Source organism: Folsomia candida, unplaced genomic scaffold, assembly GCF_002217175.1.
Source record: "Folsomia candida strain VU population unplaced genomic scaffold, ASM221717v1 Fcan01_Sc023, whole genome shotgun sequence".
In the NCBI taxonomy this organism is placed as follows: domain Eukaryota; kingdom Metazoa; phylum Arthropoda; class Collembola; order Entomobryomorpha; family Isotomidae; genus Folsomia; species Folsomia candida.
The window spans coordinates 1,469,961-1,480,791 of record NW_019091215.1 but is presented as its reverse complement, the minus strand read 5'-3'; the positions used below and the strand labels follow the sequence as shown (position 1 = coordinate 1,480,791).

The 10,831-nt window shown below is 36.5% G+C and overlaps 2 protein-coding genes across 2 annotated transcripts; both read right to left on the bottom strand.

The window, feature by feature from the left end:
* Positions 1-5,958: 5,958 nt before the first annotated feature.
* Positions 5,959-8,633, bottom strand: LOC110858980. The gene is made up of 4 exons (XM_022107865.2): positions 8,413-8,633; positions 7,536-7,670; positions 7,365-7,457; positions 5,959-6,878 (listed from the first exon to the last, which is right to left on the bottom strand). The coding sequence occupies exons 1-4, from the start codon at positions 8,522-8,524 to the stop codon at positions 6,172-6,174; spliced, it is 1,047 nt and encodes a 348-aa protein (XP_021963557.1). The 5' UTR covers positions 8,525-8,633; the 3' UTR covers positions 5,959-6,171.
* An 850-nt stretch (positions 8,634-9,483) lies between these two features.
* On the bottom strand, positions 9,484-10,522 carry LOC118438549. The gene is made up of 2 exons (XM_035859002.1): positions 10,299-10,522; positions 9,484-9,894 (listed from the first exon to the last, which is right to left on the bottom strand). Exons 1-2 carry the CDS (start codon positions 10,520-10,522, stop codon positions 9,537-9,539), a joined length of 582 nt encoding a protein of 193 aa, XP_035714895.1. The 3' UTR covers positions 9,484-9,536.
* Positions 10,523-10,831: the final 309 nt, after the last annotated feature.

Sequence of the window (10,831 nt, the reverse complement as noted above, 5' to 3'; positions counted from 1 at the left end):
GTTAAAGGGAACGTGCATAAAATATGTGACACGGTTGAGGGCTATTCTGATTAATGTCAGCTTAAGCGAAATGTAAGAAATGGGGATGTAAGCCTATTAACAATACTGATTTTTTTTAATAGGCAAAAGTTCTTTAATGGTTTCTAAATAATATTTTGCGCGTCTGCCAGGTAACCTCGTAAAAATTATTTTGCCTTTATTTCTTGGACGAAAAATAGCAAAGCAAGGGATGGTAGAAAATCGTCAATTTGTGTCATGTATGTATACTATAAGTATTCAAAAGACTGGTTGTTCAGAAATTAATTTTCATTAACTAAATAATTGTTTTTATTTATTTTACTTTTTTTAAATGATTATAAGTACTTAAGTGTGGTGAGGCTGTTATGTTGGAATTTTTGTTTTATGTTACTTAATGCAGGTATGAGTGGATTATTTTGTTCATTGGTAGACGATCGGCCGATTGTTACATTTGTATGCATACATTGCATACGTATGGAATGGCCGGAATCTAATAAAATTTTGAGTTACGATTCATTTGACATGTTTAGATTGTCATTCTACATGATATGGGATTTAGGAAAACGTTGGTCGATAGTCTATGTAATAAAAAGTCCACCATAAACAAACCTACATTTGTTTAAGATACTCAAAAGAAACTTTCAACATGGATTTTCAGAACAATTTAAATATTTTAATTTTTAAGAAACTAATTGTTAAAACCAATTTTCTTACAGTTACCGTAACCAAAGGCTGCAATAGTTTACATAGTTAAGACACGAAAATACTGCACTATTATGAAATTACTCAAAAATACTGTAAACACATTAACTTGAAACACTGACGGCTTTTAGAATTTAATAAAATAAAAGTATATGTTCGCACACATTTAGTTTGTTACACTAGGGAGCAATTTTATTCGGGTAAGGGGAACCTCAAAATTCAAGTGACAATTAGTCAGTAACAGTAAGAGATATTCCAAAGCCTTTCCTGCAATTAGTAGATAATATAATAGGGTTCCAAATTGTATGTCTCATTTCACCCCAAGCCTCATATTTTTAGGGAGAGAGTAGGGCAAACTTTTTTTGTCAGAATTTTTCCGAGCAAAATTATTCGTTTTTTGTCTAAAAATGCAAATATATACAAAAATTGTATAAGTATCGAAATACTGTTTCGTAAATTTAATGAACCATCTTATGATCTATTTATTTTGAAAATTTGAAACTTGTAAAGTCAGGGGAAGAAGACTGCGGAGACCCCTATTGACCACCTAATGCAGGTTTTGGAAGACAATGCAAATGGGAAGAAGGTTCAAAGTGAAAATTCTGAAATACGTCATATCTCGTCCCCCTATATCTACTTTATGATTAAAAAATACAGAGAAACTGGAACAACTGCTAACATCCTAGAAACAGAAAAAAATTTGAAGTTTCCCTGCAAAAAATATCAAGCAATCGTTATGAAAGTCTAGGCCACGCCCAGATTTTCAGGACCCAAAATCGCTACCGCGGTCCAAAATGACCTTAGAGAGTCAGTAATTCGATTTCAAGAAGCAAGAACCCTGAAAACTGCCGGACTGACAAATTTGAGAGCTAGGAAAAAACAATTAATCAGCAGATAGGATAAAGGAATAAGACCAAATTTCTAATGGGCCCATGTTTTGTCGGAACGATATTTTTGGAAGCATATCGAATGGTCCGACAAAAGTTTCAACATTCCGGAATCTAATATACATGCTCTCATTTTGAGAAAGTAATGGGAACCACTGAAAATGAAGAATCTACCAGTTACCGGCACAATTGTGGTGGCAGCGTTATGATATAGGGGTGATCTAGCTCTGGTGCTACTGGGGATTTAGAATTTTAGGAACGATTCATGGACCAATTTGTCTAGCAGGGTCTAGTTATTCGAAATATCAAAAGTTTTACGACCACTAAGGCTCTGGGTCGACTACATAAACTCCAAAAAGGCATGGCCCCAAGCAAAAAGTGCAACCAACTGGGACTATTTTGAACAAAAGACACATTAAAGTGTTGGAATGGCCACCTCGAAGCATAGAACTTACTCCCTTTGCATTTGTCTGGGACCGTGTCGAAAAAGAAATTAAAAAATTCAAACTTTCAGGCGTAGGCGAACTGAATTTTAAAAAAATCTGAACTATGGGAAACGTTCGTTAAGAAATCGCCTCACAATTGGCTGCATCTATTCAAAGCCATTGTAATGCAGTAATTTCCATCAAGATAGGCCCAATATATCATTGAGTACTATTTTGGATGTTTAATTAAAAGTATAAATGCAGATTTAAAAAAAAAGCTAATTCTACCCGAATAATTTTGCTCTCTTTTTTTCTGACTTTCTTCACTGTTTATTTGATGATGCGAAAATTTGAATGTTTTTTCAAAATTGGCTTAATACAACTTAAAGACTACTAGATGGTGCATAAGCTGCAAAAGATTTCAAACCATAACTTTGGGCAGTTACTCCGTTATCGGCATTTGAATTTTGAGTTAGGTCTTACCCGAATAATTTTGCTCCCTAGTGTATTTTTGCTAAATGTACGAAATTTTGAATAGTACGGCGATGCAATGAATCCATGCGTAAGGACAGATTAATAAAACTTAATGTGGAGAATAAATTTTTCATGGATTCAAATTATGCATTATGTTCTAGTTCTAACATGTCGATAATACCGTCAATATTCGTGGACAAACTGTCTCACATACAAAAACTACCAGAGAAATTAACCAGAAGATGCCGCAAACCTTGAAAACCTGGCTTGTACCTTTCAACGTTACAAATTCAGATTTTTTCCCGCCGTCAGCTTTCGTCCCATCTTCCCGATTGTCCAACTCCACATTTGCCAACTTCATCCTAAAGTTGAGAAATTTAGAACCTGCCAAGGCCCGAGGACACAAACCTTTCCAATATGACACGAATTCTCCTTGCTCCCCTGTATCTTCCCTCCCATCTGAACGCGACATTCGGCATTGGTCCGTTCCCGCTCAGTTTGTCCACTTGCTCGCCAACCACGCCGAAGCAGGTTAGATTAGGAAACTTTCTGCCCATATAGTTGACGTAACTCGGCACCATCTCGCCCTCAATTAGGACGGCCCCGGTACTCGTCATTTTCACCGAATGGCCCGAAGTTCGGACAAAATTGGCCAAGGAATCGACACTGTTCTTAAAGAAAAAAAGTTTAAAAATTATCCCGTCTCTTTTTGTAGAATAATTCGACTCCATTGTAGCGGTCTTTTCAAATTTCTTATCTACGTTGTCCATTTCTCCCGAGTTTCCGGTGTACAATGTGGTATATCCGGCATTATAGAGTTGAATTAGGGAATTTATGATGACCGGTTTCTCGGGTGATACCAGCCCGCTGATTATCCCGCCTTCAAAGTAGGCGCTGATACTCACGCAGCAAAGACACGTGAGCAGGGTGAGGCACGCTTTGACTCCGGAGCTTCGTACATTTGAATGGAATTGATGAAGGATGGCGCGAACTAGGTGGAAAATGGCGGGAGATTCGAGTTGAACGATGGCGTAACAGAAGGACGCCAATAAAATGAGTAAACCGCACAAGAGATCGATAGCTAAAAAGAAATTTGTAGATCTTTTAAGCTCCACGGCTTCTTTGGGCATGCAATAGACGGGTAAAACCTGTTAAAAAATTTTATGGACTTTAAAATTATTCATTGATTATTCAATTCTTCGACGTTCGACAATAAATATTTAGTCATTAATCATGTGTTGTCCATTTTCTGTAAAATTCGTCTTACTAAACAGACGGGTTTCATAATATACGCCATGCATTACGCGAATACAGAAAAGTGAACAATACATAAAATTATTTATTCATTCTTCATGAATATGACATGATTAAAAATTTAGTATTCAATTTTGACATACAGAAATCTGTAAATTTTGAAATAAATAATCAATGAATAATTTATTCATTGTTAAAAATTTTGAAAAAATTGTTTACCCATGAATTTCTTTAATAATGAATGAATAATGTATTCATTGTCTATCGAATAAATGAGTGTGAACAGGTGTGCATGAGACTGGAAATACTTACGGTGTCGGTGTATTCAACGAAATAGAAAGAAGGTGGCTCTTCTATCGTAATACTGGTGGCAGGTTCTCCTTGGCTTGAGACGCGCCTTAAATAAAGTTCTGGAAGGTTGTAGTCGAGCTGTTTGTCGGCCCCGGTTAGAACCGAGCGCAACGTGAGGGTCGCGTTGAGCGCGACGGTTAGCGCGAATAATAGAGGGAAGGTGGGGATGCATTCGGTTCTTGAAGTGAAGGTTGGGTAGGTTTCACAAAGTTCGCCAAAGTTGAGGAACTTTACGCCATGGACGGTACGGAAAAGGAGTTTGGCTTGATGGAAATTTTTCTGTTGCTGGGTGAAAAGCTGGAGAAGGTCGTTACTTGTTATTACGTCTTGATTGAGAGGGGCTAGTCGAGATATCGGTTCAGCCCTTGAAATAAAATTTGTGGTCAGAATACTGGAAAATGGTAGGAATGAGGGCGACTCGTTTTGTAATTCTGAAAAATACCATTTATTATTACTTACTTAATTTAGAATCCAAGATGCAATGGGATAACATTATTTTTTAGGGTGGACACAACCACTACTTTTTAATACACACATGACTTGCTTAGAATAGCGTAAAGTAGAATAATAAGTTTGGAAATACATTATCATACATATTTTCCAAAAATTTATGTAACCAACCTCTTATTCCCAAGATGTAAGTTGCCACATCAATTTCCATTAGAACGTTAAAAGATTGTCTGCAAGTCTCTAGTAGACCTTCATGAAGATAAATAATATTTAGTTGTGGCGTGGGAGCTCCAGTTAACCACGACTTTAAATTAAATTCTTCCTGTTCAGAAAAGTACATGTGTAACCGCAAATTATTTTCGGGATTTAAATAACGCATCAAAATTATTGCAGAGAGAAATTGCTGAGAATTATGACTCGAACTAGAAAAACGTTCAACGAGAAACAACGTAACGTAATCGTGATTTTCGAAATTGAACAGAATTTCGTTCACTTTGTCACTTTCTCGAAAATTTGTCACTTTTTGTTGGACGGAATTTGATTTGACTAAAATTATCCAAACTTCTTGGGAAAGTTGCAGATTTTGGTGGGCAACAGCAGTAAATTGGGGTATCGAAACCATGGAAATGCAAAGTTTAGCAAGGTAAAGTGTCAGCATTTTTGAGAAGCAAATGCAAATCGTACATTTTTGTGGAGCTATCAAATTGATGAGGAGGTGTGGAATTGATTTTCTTTTTGCAAGTTCCATTTGTAGGTATGTATGTATGAGTATTGTAGTTGAGGTTATGTAAAATTGACGTTTATTTGAACTTGAGCTGATTTTCGCTTCTAGTTCCTATCAATTTGTGTATGCATATGTACCGAGGGTGTAGAAGATTGTAATCGTGTGTCTGCCAGATAAATTTAATTGAGTGTTAGACCGCATATTTATTCAACAGCCTTCCATGAATTTAATTTACGTAAATAATGCTCTGGCTAGGCTTGAAGTTACATTTGCACTGACAACAATTTGTCACCGTCCAATTATTACAAACATAAATAACGCTACCTGTTTCGTGTAATCATTTTTTTCTGTCCGTCTGTCAGTGAAAGGTCAAAACATGTATAACTAGCGTATAAGCCCGTCTCCCACCGGGCGACGGGCTTATTTGATTTTCATGAAAATTAAGTGGGATTGTTCATAATTCCACCTAATTTGTTTTTATGTATTGCATATATGTTATTTTTGACAAGTCTGTTGGCAAGGGAAGTGAAACTATCTCCACTTCCGCTTCCGTCACGGAGGATTACTTTCACTTCCGTTGCAGACAGACATTGCCAGCTTATAATATAGATGCTGTACATATCTATGGAGTTCTTGTCCAGGAAATTTGCAACACTTTCCTATTTCTTCTTTATTTTCATTTATAACGGTTTATTTATTGCTAACAACCTTAAATTATACACATACATAAATCTGGACATGTATTAGGAACGCATCGACATTTTTTTCATAGATTTTCATGAGCACTTTAATATCTAAATAAATAATAACTAAAAACCAATGCATCAACTAATTAAAACTGACGGACAAGAACCACATCATTTATTTAAACCACTTGAGTCCCAATTTATTTAACAAACAGTACCGTATCCCGTTTAAACCTGACATTAATCACCACCGTTACATACTCCGACACCGTAAATATCGACCACATAAGGTCTCCACACAGCTTATCATGCAACATGTAGCCCGTCACCATGCAAGCAATAAACACCATTTGGAGAATGATCAATACCCCAATCTGCCTATAATAATTATTCACGTCCTTGGAATGCAGGACAATTCCGACTTTTCTCTTCAAAAACTTGGTAAAATATTGTAACAACTCGGCCGCAAAGGTGAGGACGATAAAAACCCGGAAAAATACGGAGTGCTCGCCCGGGTCGCAGTCCAGCGAAAAAGCGGGAATCATGACGAGACTGATAATTTCCAGGGTATCGAGCAGATAAGCGACGTTCAGGTAGATTTTGTTGAACCAATTGTCGAAATACCAGGTTTCGTAGAGGCGATGGAGGAAATGGTTTGATAGCAGGCGTGCCACGAAAACGCCGGCCATGATGGCGGTCCAGATGAATTTGCCGACGCGAAACGAGCTCATGGCCCGAGACAGGGAGGGGAGGATGTTAAATGGGTAGTGCTCGTCGCCATGGATGTAGCAGACTTCGCTGGTGGCACGCTCGAAGTTGTAGAAGATGGCCCAGCTGACAGAGATGAACATGGTGAGCCAGACGATGCGTTCCATCCAGCCGAAGATCCAGCCGAAGTCGAGCTCAACTGGGAAAATATGTTAACAAATTTTTAAAATTTGTTAAGCCGATATTAATAGTCTGAAAAAAATCTGAGAGGTTTCCTGGCAGATAATAGATATTATTTTCAAAAAGCCAAATAACCTCTCAGAAAAATTTCCAAGGAATTGAGACTATTAATATCAGCTGAACAGCAGGAGGAGGTATTCACCCAGTGTTTGTGGTCTCTTATTTTGAGAAAACAAATTTCCGATCGATAAAAAATTTCATTAGTATGAAATTTTCAAAATTAATCGGTCTAAATTTCACCAGGATTTACTAATACTTGCATCTAAAAACGAGTAAACGTGCCAAAAAGTTGGCAAATTTAACACTTCTAAATTTACTGCGCGTTTTTTTACACTTAGGATACAAATACCGGGAAATCGTATTTGGCAAAAACTTTATACTAATTTTATTTGTGATTGATGCACACTAATTTACTCAATATCGAGAATTCATAAAATGTTTGTACTGTTGATGTTGAGTTCACTGTCGGAAAGTGGTTCTTCTCCGGCTTCCTCCCATTTTGGTGGATCAAGCTCAGTTGGTGAAGCTAGTGGAGAATCTGAAGTGATATGAACGAATGGATTTAGACAAATTCACGACAAGGTAACATTTTACGGATGAATAAGGTAGTGCTAACCATTTCGGCGAATTGTGCTAGCTCTATTCGGCGGAATTTTCTTTTTCAGGCTGACATTTCTGAAAAGTGGGAATTGAACGACTTCTTCTTCTTCTTCGTTTGCGATGGATCCTGGTTCACTTTGTGCCCTTGGATCTGTGCATTTTCATTCTGTGTATGCACTTATTTAATAATAGTGCAATTAATGGATATGTATTAGACACTTTTCGAAATAGTAATTTTTCTGTGATTGTGCATGTAAACTAATTGAATTGTGAATAAATATTCTTTTTATATTCGCGAAGAATTAATTATTCATTCTTTTGTCAAGCTATAATTAATAAATATGTACAGGCTGTACATTGAAAAATCCAACTAACAAGTCAATTTGAGAGATAATAAAAAAATGAATCTGTAAAAGACTTTATTTTCAAACTGAAAAATGCAAATAAATAAAAATGAACTACTATTTTGTACAATTTGAAAAAATTGAATTAGTATTTAGTTTGAAGGAAAAAATGTTCATTTTTGCACAGGTACATACATATGCTTGCAAAAAGTGTGTAATAAGTGGTTCGAATTTGACAGGAAAATTTTTGTTCACAATGCGATAGTTTGAAGTGTATAACCCTCCGAATTGGTTGAAATTTTAAAATTATGTGATCCAAGTCAAAACAACCAACGTTAATTCTCACAGTTACAGTTATAGGGAAAACCAGTTCATTTTTCAACTTTGACCTAAAATATTATGAAAAATTCCAACCATCGCACAAACTGCCTTAAGAAACATGGGTTGCTTTGACTTTGCCCACATAATTTTAAAATTTCAACAAAATCGGAGGGTTACACTTCACACCATCGCCGCATTGTCAGTCGCAGGACATATTTAGATACATACCTTCGGCTTCCGCATGGGTGGAAAGGTCGATTGAAATTGATCCCGGCGTGTCTTTTAAGAAGCTCGACTGAGGTCGTAACAATCTCGACTTGACTCTGTAACGGAATGACATTTCTCTTCTTCCTTAACTTAATTTAAATTAAACTGAACGTATTAAATACTCATAGTCCTGAGTGGATGGAATGGATACAAAAGTTTGGGTGTGAGGTGAAGTTAACCGTGACGAGTAATGTTCAAATGAAAAGTGTGTGATATGAGCCATTATTTGTTTAAAGTTTATCTTATCTTCTCCCGACAAGGCTGCTGGAGTGAGCAATAATTTACATACTTGCAGGCATACGCATGCATGTAAAAATTCGCATGCAGGTTTTACATCAGACATTTGTGCAAAGCTTATTATGCACATGTACAGATTACTTTGCATAATAAGTATTCGCATTTGTGTCAGGATTTTAGCATGCAAATAAGTGAGGAGTTAGATAGCAGTGCTATGCATGTGGTTATGTACGAGTACTTGTAGATATGCAATCTCATGACCCAATAATTTGTTTCTATGATTTATGAAACAGTAAAGAAAATATACATTTCAAGATCCGAAGTTTTGTCAGGACGAAATATATGGACGGTCCCAGGGGTCTACATAATTAATATGCGCATAAAACTTCTGAGGATCATTGTTGGTGTTTCCGAATAAATTTAGACAATAGATTTTGGATGTATACATCCAAAATTCGTAACAATGCGAACATATTTATTGTTACCTCGAAATATCAAATTTTAACATTTTTTTTTACTAAAAAACAGCCCTGAAACACATATTTTTGTAATGGTGTAATTATATCGTTCACAGATTTAAAGGGTGGTTTAAATATCTCGCCAGACTGGAAAATTTTATAATACGAAAAACCTTTTCATTTCCATTAGTTACTGAAATTTTACCGCTAAAATTCATCATTTCAGAAGTTCATCATTATGTTGTAATTTTAAATCCGTTTTCATGTTAAAGTTAGATAATCAATAAAAATCTCAATTCCAAATCTTTCGAAAACGATATTTATTGGCTTTCCCCTTTAAAAAATTTGCCATTTTAGCGAGAGATTTGTACCACCCTTTGGTTACACAGGTCACGCATGATTTGTAAGTGAACTGGCTGGGCACACAAAACACGAGAACATTTTAACCAAATTGCTCATAAATATAGATACGTCGATATGCAACCTCATAAAGGTTAAGATGGTCGGCATAAATTTATCGCCAAACAAACAGATGTACCCGACACTGAGGATAAGCATCAGAAAATCGCGTAATTTGCCGCCCGCTTGGTTGCTTTGAAAAAATCCGCCGCGTTCAGAAGATGGGTTAATCTCAGGGGATTCGTCGCTCTCAGAAGATTCGCCACTGCTGGTGTCGTCTTCCTCACGTTCGTCTTCAGTTTCATTAGCATCGTCCCCCACATTCCTGTCCAGCTCTGGATGAACATCCCTGTCAAACAATAGTAAAATGTGTTACAATCATTTTGACGGATCACGAAAGCTCGTTTTGGACAGGATTTTTATGCTGTACGTATTTAGATGCGGAAATACTTATAGGTATAAATTAAAGAAATAACCTATGTAAATATGTATCTAGGAAATTGCGTTGTTCCCCGTGCAAGTAAAAACGTGCAAGAAATAAATGTAAGAAATTGGTTTCTTTCAGCATATGTATATATTTTGACGGGCAAGAAATTCCGGGCACATGAAACATCTTCCCGTCGCCATATTCCATTAGGCGAACTGCTAGATTGCGTATACAAACATATGTATTTCATGCAGACTCTTGCATTTCTCGCTTTTGGGGCAAGAAATAAAGTAAGGAGCGAAATACCTGGAAGTTTTACAACTTACCAAAAGCGACGTCGATCAATAACCATTGGAATTTCTTGGTCAGTCCGATCAGCTTCCAGAGCAGCGAGATTTTCGGCCAGTAAATTTCGACAGGAATAACGCCCATACGACGTGCGGCAGACGGGGCACTTGTTTCGCAGTTTGGGGGCATGTTCGGTGCAAATATTGTGCCCGTTGTGCACTGGAGGACCCGGCCTGAGAAGGTGTCCAGGCAAACGGGACATTGTACATGGGCGGTTAACTCCGAGTGAGGCATTTAAAATTGAACTCTCTGAAAATGGAAATAAACTTTAAATTATGTAAATCAAATTATTAAAATTTTACAAAATCACCTATTTCAATTTTTAAATATGACCCACAGATTATATCATTATATTCTAAATCTCCCTCAAGAAATTATGAACTGCTACGGCGTGTTAATTTTTAGTTGACAATTTAATTTCAAATATATTTTGGGAACAAGTAATTAAAAATGAACAAATTATTTGTCAAATTCCAAAATTTCCCAGGAACAATAGTTCTTGTAAAATTTA